The following is a 14,899-nucleotide window of genomic DNA, read 5'->3' as shown; positions in this document are numbered from 1 at the left end:
AGAGCTGCAAAGGGACCTTGAAACTCCTCTGGTCCCCCCACCTCCTCATACAGAAGCAGAAAGGGAGAGGGGAAGGGACTTGCCTGTGGTCATACAAGTAACAAGAAAGAAAACTTGAGTTAGACCCAGATCTCAGGGCAGGCAGTATCATACAATGGACAAGGTCCAAAGACCTGGATTCAAATCCATCTCTGTGACATAGGGCAAGTCACTTAACCTTCCTCTCCCTTGGTTTCCTCATCCAGAAAGATGACCCGGTTTGACCAGATGACCTCTATAGATCTTCCCAACTCTTGGATCCTAAATCGAAGAACTGAGGAATAACTTTCTATCCTCCCTCCCATAAACCCACAAACCACTAGATGTTCAGCAAAGCAAGACAGGGGGACAGCCCTTGTGGTAAAAGGTGTCTCCATCCCCTCTACCAACTGCTGACAAATACTCACTGACTGCCGGGTGAGCCAGGAATCTCAGCAATGCCAGAGACTCTCAGATCACTGAGTCCAGCCTGAATCTTACAAGGGTCGGCCAGAGAAGTAACCCTCGTGGAGATATGACCTGGAAAGGGCTTCTGCAGCCACGGCTGCTGAAGACCCTGAAAAGAAACTCCCCATTGCTCAAGTCCTTGGTCCCGTCCGATGGTTCATCGTCAGAAATGGATATGGTTCATCGATGGAGATCGCACTAAAGGAGACACGGTTCTGTGTTTTACTGTGTTTTCCTTGTGATTTACAAGCTTAGAGCCCCAGTGAGAATGGGAACTCCTTGAGAGCCAAGACCCCCTGACCTGTCTTAGCCGACAGGCTTGCGAGATTGCATTCTGGAAGGGCATTTTGCATGGGGTGGCCAGGAGCATAACGTGAGCCGGCAGGATTTTTTTCATTCTAACTCAAAAAAAAGTTTGAAATCAAGCAAGAAGATATGCGATGCCTGGCGCTCCCTCTTGTTCTGCAGCCTTCTCACCTCGGAGGACCCCACCCCCACCCCCACCCCCAAAGGTGGACTCCTCCTCCCATCGGTGAGTTCCTCCCAGAAGTTCTCTTCTGAAGAAGCCGGGAGGGGAGCCATGCTCCACTCCGCTCTCAGCTCTGTCCCTCTCCCCCTTCATCTCCCTTTTATGGGAGCATTAGAAGGTGAGCGCCTTGGGGGAGGGACTGTCTCCTTTGGCTTCTATTTGTATGCCCAGCATTTAGCCCAGTAGTGGCTTCTCTGCTCGACTGCTTACAGCTGGGCCTCTAACTCAAGGAGACAAGTCACAAAGAAGCTGCTGGAGCTTTCCCAAGGAACAAGAGACCCCCTAGCAGCGGCAGTTTGATGGTGACCCAGCAGAAGAAGCAGCAGACAGCAACATGGCAGAGGAAATACTTGAGCAGAGGACGGCCAGTGGGGTGTGACCATGGGGCCTGATGGCAGCCGCAAGTAAGTAGATGACATGGGCAGCTCTGTAAAGGAGGCGGGGCAGCAGCAGCAGACGCAGAACGGGCGGTTATTGGAAGGATCCAATGAGATCATCCATGTAAAGTGCTTTTCAAATAGTAAATCATCCTACAAGCGTTAGCTATGGTTATTATTACGGTTATTCTATTTGGGACACATGTATTCCCCCGCCATGTATGTGGCTTCTCCTACATGTGTGACTTGGGCCAGATGTGTTCCCTCTTGCCTCCCTCTTGCGGAAGGCTAAGGGAGCATCACCCTATCCATAGGGAGATTTATTTTGTTATGCTATTTAATTAAATACATTTTGTTTTGGCTTAATGTATCCTCTGATTGATCTGGTAAGAGGAATATCGCTGGGGGCTCATGAGCTATGGGTTTGAATGGATGTCAGCTCAAAGTGTGCTTTAAACCTGGAGGAGCTTTTGGAGGACCCCAAAGAAAGACACACACTCTTGGACATCTACAGAGGGTCCCATCAGCATTTCCTCTTGTGCCCCAGCCCCCACCAGAGACTAGCGAGACCAAGGAACAAAAATACAAACGACAAATTCCTTTGCTTCAAAGGCTGCCCCTACACGAGGGACAGGGGGGATATATAGATAACATTCTTCCCCCCCTTTTTTTCTTTTATCTTTTTAAATAAAAAAATTTACAATTAGTCAAATACTACTCTTGGTTAAAGGTGTCCCATGCCCAGTCTCTTCTGTCTTGGTTGTCTGAGGGCTCGGCCTTGGCCCTCTCTGATGCAGGTCTCACCTTCCCGTAGGCTCAGAGGTTGATGGTCAGATCTTGCTCAGTCTTGCCGAGGTGGGCTCCCTGAGGACGCCGCCATGTCCGTCCCTGAGAAGAACGACCCCAATGCGATGAAGGAGACTGAGAGAGTCACAAGAGAGAGGGTGGGCCAGGGCTAGGCAGCCGCCTGTCACCACCGAAGAAACTCCCTGATGTACTTCAATAGCCTGATGACCCACAGGTTGACCCCAAGGTCAATGAGGTACTGGATCTCGGGGGTCAGCATCTTCCGGCACAGCTGTTGGTGCCGCCGGCTGATTCTTTTCTTCAGGTTGTAGCCGAGGATGGTCTTGGTACCGAGCGGCTGCCAGGGCTGCATGGACGATTCCTGGATGGCCTCAGCGTCCACGGCCCGGCCGCCGTCGATGCAGATGCTGCGCATTCGCTCGTTCTCCCGCCGCAGGGAGGCCACCTCTCGGGCCATGCGCTCCCGCCCGAAGGCCTCCACCTTGCGCCAGAAGCTGGCGTTGAAGTGGCGGTAGAGGAGCGCATCCAGCTGGTTCCAGTCGGTGGCCCGCCGGTAGAGCTCTCCGGTGAGCTGAGGGACAGCGGAGGCCCGACGGGCATTGAGCTTGAAGTAGAGGATGTCCTCGAGCTCCCAGCACATGAGGTCCTTGAGCAGCACCAGGGATTCGTCGAAGTACTCCTGCAGCATGACCAGGTGGAACCTCTGCTCCACCTCCAGGATGTGCTCCTCCACCTGGGGGCTGCGGGGGTCCAGCCCGCTGTCATAGCCCAGGTCGAAGAAGAGCAGGTTGCGGAGGTAGTGGGCGTTGAAGCCTTTGGGGTCGTAGTAGCGGTGAGGGTCCTGCAGGAACTTGGCCAGCTTGTTGCGGCCCGTGAGCTTCCACGTGAAGGGCACCACCATCCCAAAGTAGTGGAAGGACGACTCGAAGAGATGGGCCGGGTCGCGCAGCACCGTGATGAACGTGGCGTTGGGGGCCACCAGGCCGCGCACCTCGGGGTAGCGGAAGCGCATGTGGTTGCAGATAATGTTGAAGCAGTCGCCGGGCTGGTAGTTGTGCACCAGGCTGCGCTTGAAGAAGGCCGGGTAGTTAAAGTCGTTGTATCCGCTGGGGAAGGCGAACTTGAGGTTGTGCTTCTGGCCGAAGCGGAAGAGGATGTTGAGCAGGGTGCTGCTGGCCGTCTTGTGGGTCTTCATGAACACGATGTCCGTCTTGGGCCGGCAGGAGCCTTCGCTGGTGCTGTTGATGGGCGGCGTCGGCGGAGAACAGGAGGTTTCAGCTGTGGGCCTGCGACGTGGAAAGAAAGGGGAAACCCGTGAGGGACAGAGCCATGCCCCGAGACTTGGGGTCTGGTGGCAGATTGCTCCATTTCCTTGGCACTGTCTCCTCGTCAGGAGAGACAGAGGTTCAAATCCAGACATGCCACAGTGTGTATACCATCCTCTCCTTAAAATGGAAAGTCTTCAAGGGCAGGGACTCTATTGTTTGCTGGTGTTTGTACCCCAGGGCTTAGCAGAGTGCCCAGAGCTTAGTAAGCTCTTAAAATGCTCTCTCTGCTGTCTCTTCTGTCCATCCATTCATCTAGCCATCTAGATAACGCTCTGTCCATCCACCCATCTATTCATCCATCATTCATCCATCCATCCATCCATCCATCCATCCATCCACCCATCCATTTATCTGGCTATCTAGATATTCACCCATCATCTTTCCTCCATCTGTTCATTCATCCATCCATTCATCCATCCATCCATCCATCCATCCATCCATTTATCTGGCTATCTAGATATTCACCCATCATCTTTCCTCCATCTGTTTATTCATCCATCCATTCATCTATCCATCCATCTATTCATCCATTGTCCATCCATCCATCCATTTATCTAGCTATCCATCCATTTACCTATCCATCTATCTAAATATGTCTGTTTATCCATCCATCCATTTATCTCTCTATCCATTCATATGTCCATCTATCATCTATCTCTGTCCATTTAGATATCCATTCATCTGTCTATCTAGCTGTCTATCTAGATATCCACCCATCCATCTGTCTATCCATTTATCTAGCTATCTAAATATTCACCCATCATCCTTTCTCCATCTATTCATTCATCCATCCATTCATCTAGTTTTCTATCCAATCAACCATCTATCCATCCATCTAGCTACCTAGAGAGCTACCTACCTGTCCATCTACCATCTATCCATCCATCATCTATGTACCCATCCACCCATCTGTCTAAACATCTATTTATTCATCCATCCATCATCTGTCTGTCCATCTGTCCATCTCTCTATCTGTCCATCTCTAACATTTACTAACCATATGACAATGAGCAAGTGGCTTAACTTCTCTGAGCCCCAGTTTTCTCATCTATACAATGGGAATAAAAGTGGCTTGAGTGCCAACTTCGCATAGTGGCTGTAAAGCTAGAATGAGTGTGCGTGGAACAGAAAGCCAGAGGCCTATCCCTGCCGAGGGGTAAGAAATCCCCTGGTGTTTCTTTGCTTGGTCTCCTGGGGAGCTGCCCTGACCCTGTGATGAACTAAAGCCAGACTCTAACAGAGCTGCCTCCCTGCCCTGAGGGAAGGCCCAGTATATGCCTCATTGTGTTTACTGGCTTCATCATATGCCACTAGCTATTGGCACTACTCTATTGTTTCATCTTGGCACATCACTGCATAGCATCATACCAAGTGGGTTTGTGGAATAGAATCACCAGGAATCAATATATTGATTGGGAAGTGAGTAAGGAAGGAAGAAAGCAACAGCAGGGTCAGAAATAGACAGTGCTGTGACCGTGGCAAGGTGAGTTGTGCTGGGTCTCCTTGCATGTAGAGGGAAAATGGCATTATTTTACATAGCTTTGCAAATGTCTTTTATATATCTTATAGAAGATAGCTATATTCTCCTGTCTGCTTTTCTATTCAGTCCGTTGTAACTAGTTGTTTTGGTTGAAGCAGATGGAAAACCTAACCTTCCACAGATAAGTAGTTAGAAAAGGGAGACAAAATCTCCATGTATGTAAGCTCCTTCAAGAGTTTTATGTTGTTCTTTTTAACCTGGAAACTCATAGAGGTCATCTGATTTTAGGAGCAGAAGCAGAGATTAAAAAATAAGGACATTAAAAGAAAATGTCAAGGAATTAGGTTTCAGAGTAACTGATAGCAGGGTCAGGGCTAAGGATGCCTCATGTGACTTAGCAATTGATTGGATCATTCAAAAACACCAGGTACAGTGTCTGGGGAGAGGTCTACACACTCCCTTAGGTAGACAAGGACTTGGCCAAGAGAACAGAGGCCTTGGTAAACAAAGAATGCCCGACAGACTGCAGAGAATATTTGGAGGAGAAAGGGCCACAGGCCAATGCTGGGTGCTCTACATCAGAGAGGGACGGCCCGCTCCCCAGCCTCCTGCACCAGAGAGAGCCCTACTGTTTCCTTAGGCCTTGGGCCCAAGCCGGCTCCTTTGCACCACACAGAGAAACTCCAGCTGGTGAAAGCACAAGGTTCTATATTTCGTAGCAGAAGGCGCTGCTGGACCAAGCTGGCGAGCTCTTCTCAAAAGGCCCCGTGTCCTCAACCTTGGGAAACTTGGATTGCCCCAGTGTCCATCACTTTAAAGCAATGGTTCTCAAAGTGTGATCCACAGGCCCCTGGAGATCCCCAAGACCCTTTCAGGGAGGCCATGAAGGCAGAGCTATTTCACAATGATACTGACATTACTTGCCTATTAAATTATTTTGTCTCCCTTTTCTGACTACTTATCTGTGGGTTTTCCATCTACTTCAACCAAAACAACTAATTACAACAGATTGAATAGAAAAGCAGACAGGAGAATATAACTATCTTCCATAAGATATATAAAAGACATTTGCAAAAATATGTAAAATAATGCCATTTTCTCTCTAATTTTTTTGTTTGGGAAAATATACTTTTCACTAAAAAATCTTATTTATATTAACAGCTAATGGGTTTGTTATTTTTTAATGAATAAATAAATATTTTTAAATGTTATGTTTTAATTTCTAATATGGTAAATATGGCTAGGTGGCAGCTAGGGGGCGCCATAGTGCACAGAGCACTTGTCTTGGAATCAGGGAGACTCCTCTTCATAAGTTCAAACCCAGCCTCAGACACTTATTAGCTGTGTGACCCTGGGCAAGTCACTTCACCCGGCTTGCCTCAGTCTCCTCATCTATAAAACGAGCTGGAGAAGGAGATGGCAAACATTTCAGTATGTTTGCCAAGGAAACCCCAAATGGGGTCACGGAGAGTCAGATATCACTGAGAAACAACTGATAACTGGAATATGGAGCGATATTACCCCCATTAACAAAAAGCTCCTTGGAGTCCTCAATGATTTTCTTTTTGGAGGCACTCACGTAGCTAGTAAGTGTCTGAGGCTGGATTTGAACTCAGGTCCAGTGTTCTATCCACTGTGCCACCTGGCTACCCTAGGTCCTTAATGATTTTTAAGAGTGTAAAGAGGTCCTCAGACCCAAACATTTGGGAACTGCTGCATTATCGGTCTCTGATCTAGAAAAGAGAGGTAAGTTGATGGGGAACCTCCAGAGGACCATCTTTGGGGCCTGTAGGGGGCCTAGGGTCTACAGGTCTGCTTGATAGCACATGTTTGATTCATCTGCAAAAACCTGAGAATCGTTTTGGTGGCTGTGAAGCCCCCGGACAAAACCGTTCCATTCGGAAAGGTCACGGAACAAGGGATGAGCCTATCACACCTGGACAAGTGGACAGCCACCACCATTAGGTGACCACTAGGATGGCCAGATCACATCCTGTTAGAGCTGCTGGGAAGGGGGTCATAGGAAGGAAGGATGTGCCTGTGAGGAGAAGGCAGCTTTTGTACCATAAAAGCCCAGGTCTCTATGGGACCACCACTGGGAAAAGGAGACCAGGCCAGGGAAGCAGAAGCGTGATTTCATCATCAGCCCCTCAGCGTCTGCTCTTTGAGATGCTCACTCCAGTAGCGCCAGTGAGGACAGAGGATGGGGACCACACTGCTCTGCTGGAACACAAAGGGCTGGCCTGCTTCAATCACTTTCTAAGAGAAGGAAGAGACACTTAGAGCCTTACAAAGGGTTTGGATGGATGGAACCAAGAAAACAACAGCCAGGGTGACAGGAAAAGAGGAAGAACAACATTCACAAAGCCATTAAAATAAACACGGCCCCAAAGGAGAGAGATGACAAGACACCCCCCCCCCCCAGCTCTGGCCCTGTTTAGAGCCGGAGGGTCCACAGATGTGGACATTGCCTATAATGGCAGATTTTTCCTATCATATTGGACCAACCTGGTAGGTTTTTTTTAAAAATAAATAACTTTTTAAAAGAATACCAAGTACTAAAAAACAAGCCAGGTTGGTTTTACCACATTTTTTTCTCTTCATATTCTTAACTTTTCCTTTATTTGAAAAATAATTCTTTAACTGGGAAGACCTGAACTCCTATCCAGCCTCAGATGTTTAATAGCCTGGGCAAACAATTTCACTTCTGTCTGTTTCAGTCTCTTCATTTGTGAAATGGAGATAGTAATAACACGTCCCGTGCAAGATTGTGACGAGCATTTAATGAGATAATTATTGTAAAGTGCTTAGCACAATGCCTGGCGCGTATAGGTGCTTAATAAATGTTTGTTCCCTCCCTCCCCACCCAGGGTACCAGGAAGTATGATCCAACACTACAAAAATTATTCATGATGACTTTGGACATAGGTCAATAGTCAATAAGTCCAAAAAGCATTTATTAAGCGCCTACTACATGCCAGGAGATGCAAAAAGAAGCAAAAGACAGTCCCTGCCCTCAAGGAGCTCCTAGTCTAATGAGGGAGACAGCAAGCAAGCATCTGGGCACCGACAAGCTAGAGAGAGGAAATCAGCGTTAAGGGGGGGTCAGGAAAGGCTCCTCTAGAAGGTGGGATGTTAACTGGGACTTGAAGAAAGCTTCCTCCTTCCTTCCTGCTCCACTTCCTTTCTTTCTTTCTCTCTTGCTCCCTCCCTCCTTTCTTTCTTTTTCCTCCTTTTTCTCTTGCTTCCTTTCTCTTTTTCACCTCCTCCCTCTCCCTCCCTCTCCCTCCCTCAATTCTTCCTTCCTTCCTTTCTTTCTTTCTTCATTCAAGTTCATTTTATTAAAATCAAAGCACTACAGTTTGCCAAAAACAAAACATCCCATACATAACAGTAACAGATGTCCTGTATCAGATGTCCTTCACAATAAAGTAAGTGATTCTTCCATAAAAAAAAAAAGAAACCTGTAATCTGATTGGCTAGCATTACTCAGGAACAGAATCCACCAGTACGTGAATTATGGCCCATTAATTTCACATCCAGTGTTACAAAGACAAAAGTAGTGCAATCAGTTTGTAAAAAGACATTAAATAGAAATTTACACAATGTTATAAAATGTTTAAAAATATTTACATCTTTCTTCTTTCCTTCCTTCCTTCCTCCAATGAAGGGGACGTTGGAAAGGGTAGATTATAAAAGTATGTGAAAATAAATAATTTTCTAAAAAGAATACCAAGTACTAAAAAAAAAAGCCAGTAAAAGGAAGCTGTCCCTTTCTGCGACTCCAAGTTAATGAGTCTTACTTAGAGAATAGAAGAGTGAAATTCTCACCCCTCCACCACCCCCACAGAGACACAGACACACACACACACAGACAGACACACAGACACACACACACACACAGACACACAGAGACAGAGACAGACAGACAGACACACACACACACACACACACGCACACACAGAGAGACAGACACACAGAGACAGAGAGACAGACACAGACACAGACAGACACACACACGCACACGCACACACAGAGACAGAGAGACAGAGACAGACACAGACAGACAGACAGACAGACACACACACACACACAGAGAGACAGAGACAGACAGACACACACACGCACACACAGAGAGACAGACACACAGAGACAGAGACAGACACACACACACACACGCACGCACGCACGCACGCACGCACGCACACACAGGCACACACGCTTCATACCCTAAACGTAGCCAGCATGAGCAACATTAACTGACGGGGCTCAAGAAGGCACCAGGAGAAAATTGGGCAAACACAGCCAGGGAATGAAAGTATTTAGAATTCCCTCCAATCGGGATGCCTACCTCTGGCTGGAGGAAAAGCCGACAGACCCTATGGCTTCACCTCCCAAGAAAGAGCCCTGACAGAAACAAACCGGTGTTCACTGCCAAGACCTTCAATGAGGAGGCAGAGCTGGGCTGAGAAATTATTCATGGGATGCACCCGCTAGCAAACCCCCAGAAAGCAGCTCCGTGTCTAGCTGTGGAGATATTGGGCAAGTAGCACGTTTAGAGACCAGCCCCCTAGGCTGCCGAGGGGTCCTGCAAAGACAATTCACCACAGCCACCTACTGGCCATAGGTCAGTCAATCAACATTTCTTATGCTCCTACAGTATGCGCCAGGCACTGTGCTAAGCCCTTTACAAATGTTACCTCATTTGCTCCTCACAACAACCCTGGGAAGTGGGTGCTATCATTATCCCATTTTACAGATGAGGAAATCGAGGCTTAAGTGACTTGCCCGAGGTCACACAGCTAAGGCATGTCAGAGGTCACATTTGAACTCAGGCCTTAGTGACTCCAGCCCGGCATTCTATACGCTGTACCACCAACCAGTCTCCTGCAACACAACAGGGATACATCTGTCTATGAGCTCCGTATTGTTCTGTGGTTTGTTGGTGTATGGACAGCTGTTTATGCTGACCATGTTATCGCTTTGCTTAATACTTATGTTAATAGATTTTGTTAATACTTTTGCATATTTGCCTGTTCTCTCTGACATGCGTATATACCTATGATACCTGTATGTAATATACCCCATATTTAATTTAGATTTGGAGTCCCTGAGGTAAGTGATGCTTTGCCAGCAAGCATGTATTAAGCACCTACTGTATTCCAGGCATTGTGTGAAGCTGTGGAGATAGGCAGTGACAGTCTCTGCCTTCAGGGAGCTCAAAATCTGATGGGGCAGGTGATATATTAAAAAAAATGTATATTCTTTACAACTTGACTATTGTGTAAATATGTTTTATGCGAAGGTATGTGTAGAACATATATCAGATTCCATGCCATCTTGGGGGGAGGGGGGAGGGGAGGGAGGTGAAGAAAATTTGGAACTCAAAAACCTGTGGAACTGAGTGTTGTAAACTAAAAATAAAAAAAATCTCAAAAAGAAAGCCAATGTATAAAGAATATATATATGCAGGGAAAATTATCAGTAATCTCAGAGGGGAGGCATGAAAATTAAGAGGTGGCAGCAAAGGTCTCTAACAGGAGTTAGGGGCAAGCTAGGACTTGAAGGAAGCCAGGAGTTGGAGGTGAGAAAAGAAAATTCCAGGGATGGGGGATGGGGGATGAAAATTCGGGGAGATGAGCTTTGCACTGGTGGCACTCTGAGATGAGTACCTGGGATGGTTTCATTTGAAGGGTTAATCATCCCTGTTCCGCTAAGTGCTAAGATTTACTCTGAAGCTACGATGTGTGAATTGCTGATATCGAGCATACAGTTGCTGATTTTGCAAGGAAGTTTCTGCAAACTTTCTGCATCTGGAGAGGAAGATAATAGAGTGCTGCAGTCTTACCCTCACGGCAGGGAGGGAAACTCCCAGATTTCCTCAACTCAATCCCCTGGGGAATTTCCTAATCTTGGGGAAGCTTAGGTCTGGACTGTGACTGACCAGCTAGCCTTCCTATCCTGAAGCTAGGCCAACCCTAAGTAGGTTAGGGGGTCAGTGGCCCCCGAAGCACATGCCTTCTGGGGATTTTAAACCAGAGGCTGGTGCTACGAGTCTCAGGGGGACCACATGGGACTCTTCAAAAAGAGGGATTCACTCCAATGTCAAGGGATTGTCTTGGCAACAACCTCAAGTTCAACTGTCTTCTAGTGGGGAGCAGATGGGATATCTGAAAGCTTCATAAGTGATTTTGATTTCCCAAGAATCCTTTGCATTTTATGTATTTTCTGTGGAGTGAAATAAAGGCTTCTCATCGGCTGATATGTATGTGCCACATTGAGGGCAGGTATGAATGAATGAATGATGAGTGAGTGAGTGAGTGAGTGAATGCATGAGTGAATGAGTGAGTTAGTGAGTGAATGAATGAATGAATGAATGGAAAAATACGGATTAAGCACTTACTATTTTCCAAGCACTGAGGATACAGATACAAATGCAAAACCAATCCCTAGCCTCAAGAAGCTTCCATTCTAATATGAGGAGATAGCCCCCTCCTACTTCTCCAGGCTGCTTACCCCTTACCCTCCACCAGGTACTCTGACCTCCATGAGGCCGACCCCCTGGATGTTCCCTGTACAAAACCCTTCATCTCTAGGCTCTCAGCATTGTCTCTGGCCATCCCACCATGATTTCAATGCTCTTCCTCCTCTGCTCCAACTACTGATCTCTCTGGGTTCCTTTAAGTCCTAACTAGATCCCACCTTTTACAGGAAGCCTTTTCCAACCCCTCTTCATTCCGGTGCCTTCCCTCTCTTTGTTACTGCCTGTTTATCCTGTCTAAAGTTTGTTTTGTAAGTATTTGTTTGCATATTGTCTCCCCATTAGATCGTAAGTGATGAGGTGTTTGCACTTGGACCCTAAATTCTAACAGCCTCTGCTTGGGTGCCCGTGCCTGAACCCCAATTCCAAAGCACATCCAGTTCTCATAAACACATCTTATTCCCAAAACATTCTATTCCAGGCTATCTCTAGCTAAAGGGCAGCATGACCCAACTTATCCCTGCTTCTTCCTCAGTAAGCAGCTATGTGCAACTATAGATTGAATTCCAGATGCTGATAACTGACTGTACACTGAGTCATAACCGTATTTACTATTCACTGTCCTTTCTAACATGTATTTTAGACATAGTACTTTGTCTAACAAGACACTAGATGAGAAACTATTCCCTTTAGCCCCAACTGACAGTGAACTTAGTGATGTTTCATGGTAAAGACCACACCCCCCAATAAACCCCCGTGGGCTATTTCCTAGAGAACTCTGGGTAATACACCTGCACAGTAGATACTAAATGTGCATGTTCCTTTAAGAACTAACCACTCCTTGAACACCCCTAAACCACTCCCTAATCCCACCCCCAAACACCTAACTTGCATGTCCCCCCCAATCCCCTATTCGCTTCTATAAAGATTCCCCCTGCACCTCTCTATGGTTGCAGATTCCCTAAGAACTCTTGCCTGCTTTATTTATGTAAAGCATAATAAATCTTTGCCTCCTTGACTTAAAAAATGCTTGTGTCTGCGAATTCATTCCAGGCAGCCTTGCCCTGGGAACTTTGGTCTGGGATCCCTGCATCCCTGGGTTTCTGCTCCCCCTCTACAGTAAGTTCCTTGAGGACAGGGACTGTTTTTTGTCTCTTTTGTATCCCCAAAGCTTAGCACAGTGCCAGACATATAGTAGGCACTTAATAAATGTTGATTGATTGATTGGTTATGGTTTACAAACTGGAAAACAGGGGAGAGGGTATGCATGAAATGTGCGGTGGCCAGGCAGCTAATGAAATGATGGCCAAGGAAGGAAGTGAAGCATGGTTGGGGCTGGGCCCAGGTGACCATGGCAACCACCAATCAGAGCAGCACAGTCTCAGGATGGAGACAGCTTAATCCTAGCAACCAAAGGCTGACCACTCAGGGCTATACTAGCTGAGACTGCCAAGAGATTCGACTGGGGCACTGGGGATGATCCATGGCCCAAAGACAGAGCTTCAACTCTACAGAGAGGGCATCATTTGATCCAATAGCTGGATAAAAAACAAAAAAATTGTCTCTATGGAGGTCCAAAGATATTTTTATATTTATTGTGTATATATATTGTATATATGTGTGTATGTGTATGTGTATGTATGTATATATATGGGGAGAGAGAGGGGAGAGGAGAGAGAGAGAGAGAGAGAAAGAGAGAGAGAGAGAGAGAGAGAGGAGGAAGCGGAGGAGGAGGAGGAAGGGAGACAGAGACAGAGAGTCTGTTTCGAAGGGTTGATGGGTTTTGTTGGATTTTTTCTCCCTCTTCCACTTTTCTCTCTTTTAAGGGATGGCTCTCTGGGAGACTGGAGAGGAGGAAAACCTACAAGGGGAAATACAGGTTATATAAAACAAAAATTATCAACAAGATATATTATTTAAACATGTCTATGTTAAAATATCTCTGAAAGAATGCCAATGAAAAATGTGTGAATACAAGTCTCAACGTATTCAAATTCTCACTATTTGAAGTTATAATTATGTAAAGTGTGGCCACTGGTTTCCGTCTAATGAAAATATACAGTATGAATCTGAATAACGCAAACACAGGTTATTTGTACTAATTGGGACCTAGCTGTGTGTGCATGTACATATACATAATATATACACTCATACCTAAAGATGGGGAACTCTCTCCCCTTGCTCCCATTGATCCAAGGCCCAGCCAATGAAGGTAAGGCTACCTGGTGGAACCAGAGGGGCCCAATTGGAAGCAGCCTCTCCCAGGATGAGTCAAACCTTGGGTTCTCGTGAGCTCAGGGCAGAGGGCATAGCTTTCACATAACTAATGATCACAGTTTGAACACTTAGGATACAGACAGGAAAAGAGCCATCATAAACCAATAACCAACTTCCTCTGTTCACTTTTTCCTCCCATTTTAATTCCACTGACTGGTGAGAGATCACAGAGAAGCTGGGGACCCCTTTGACCCATCTTTGGGGAAACAGAAACATGAGCATATTTAGAGATTGTCCTGGGGTAGCCCCAGGGCAATGATCCAGAGAGAGAAAGTGAGCCTTTAGGGTCGGCCCCAAGATCAGAATCAAGTTCATGTGAACTCTGAGCCTTCAGGGGCTCTTAGCTTGTAATTCTCTATTCTAACACCCCTCCCAACTCTGACATCCATGTTCTAAGGCCCCTCCCAACTCTGACACACCCTGTTCTAAGGTCCCTTCCAGCCCTGACATCCCCTGTTCTAAGGCCCCTCCCAGCTCTGACATCCCCTATTCTCAGGCCCTCCTAGCTCTGACTTTCCCTGTTCTAAGGCCCCTCCCAGGTACAACAACCTGTAAATCCCCACCCATTGCCCTGCCCCAGCCTACTCTTGGCTAAACTGGAAAAGCACCTGGATTGCATGTTCCAAGTCTCCAAGACTCCAAGTTCTCCCTGGACCAGAGCTGTTTCCTTTAATGGAATGTGTTTTTCCTCCCCTCCCCCATTCCCTCCATGCCTCTCTCCTTCCCCCACTCACTCAGTCATGCTGACTTGCAGGGGGGCCACGTAGGCATAGAACAGCAGAAGGAAGCCGGTGAAGAGGCATCCCAGGATGAGCACCTTTGCCATGGAGTGCCAGGGTTTCCTCAGAGAAGGCATCTCAGTAACCTGGGGAAGAGAGAGGGGTGGGGCAGGAGCCCTGAAGTTAGCCGACATCACCACCCCCTCCCAACATACACATCCAGGCTGTAGACTGGGTGATCCTCCAGCGTGGACTGTCTTCTGCCTTCCTGTGTATCCTGATCACCTGCCATGCCTGGCACAGCCTGATGCTTAACAAACATGTGCTGATCTTGAGCTCCTTGAGGGAAGAGACTATCTTCTGGCCTCTCTTATAATCTCTAGTGCTTAGTGTGGTACCTGGTATACAGTAGGCA

General features: G+C 47.0%; 1 protein-coding gene across 1 annotated transcript; it reads right to left on the bottom strand.

Annotated features, from left to right (window-relative positions):
- Nucleotides 1-2,362: 2,362 nt before the first annotated feature.
- Nucleotides 2,363-14,636, bottom strand: GAL3ST1 (galactose-3-O-sulfotransferase 1). Its single transcript, XM_036742015.1, has 2 exons — nucleotides 14,500-14,636; nucleotides 2,363-3,485 (listed from the first exon to the last, which is right to left on the bottom strand). The coding sequence occupies exons 1-2, from the start codon at nucleotides 14,619-14,621 to the stop codon at nucleotides 2,363-2,365; spliced, it is 1,245 nt and encodes a 414-aa protein (XP_036597910.1). The 5' UTR covers nucleotides 14,622-14,636.
- Nucleotides 14,637-14,899: the final 263 nt, after the last annotated feature.

This window comes from Trichosurus vulpecula, chromosome 1, assembly GCF_011100635.1.
Source record: "Trichosurus vulpecula isolate mTriVul1 chromosome 1, mTriVul1.pri, whole genome shotgun sequence".
NCBI classification, from domain to species: domain Eukaryota; kingdom Metazoa; phylum Chordata; class Mammalia; order Diprotodontia; family Phalangeridae; genus Trichosurus; species Trichosurus vulpecula.
The sequence above is the reverse complement of the archived record's forward strand: the minus strand, read 5'-3'. Positions and strand labels throughout refer to the sequence as shown.

What these genes read in the sequence shown, in the direction of transcription:
- GAL3ST1 (XM_036742015.1), bottom strand. Translation starts at nt 14,621, where the DNA reads ATGCCTTCTCTGAGGAAACCCTGGCACTCCATGGCAAAGGTGCTCATC. An exon ending in CTGCAAGTCAGCATGACTGA is followed by an intron (nt 3,486 to 14,499) that starts GTGAGTGGGGGA and finishes TCCACGTCGCAG; the next exon opens with GCCCACAGCTGAAACCTCCT.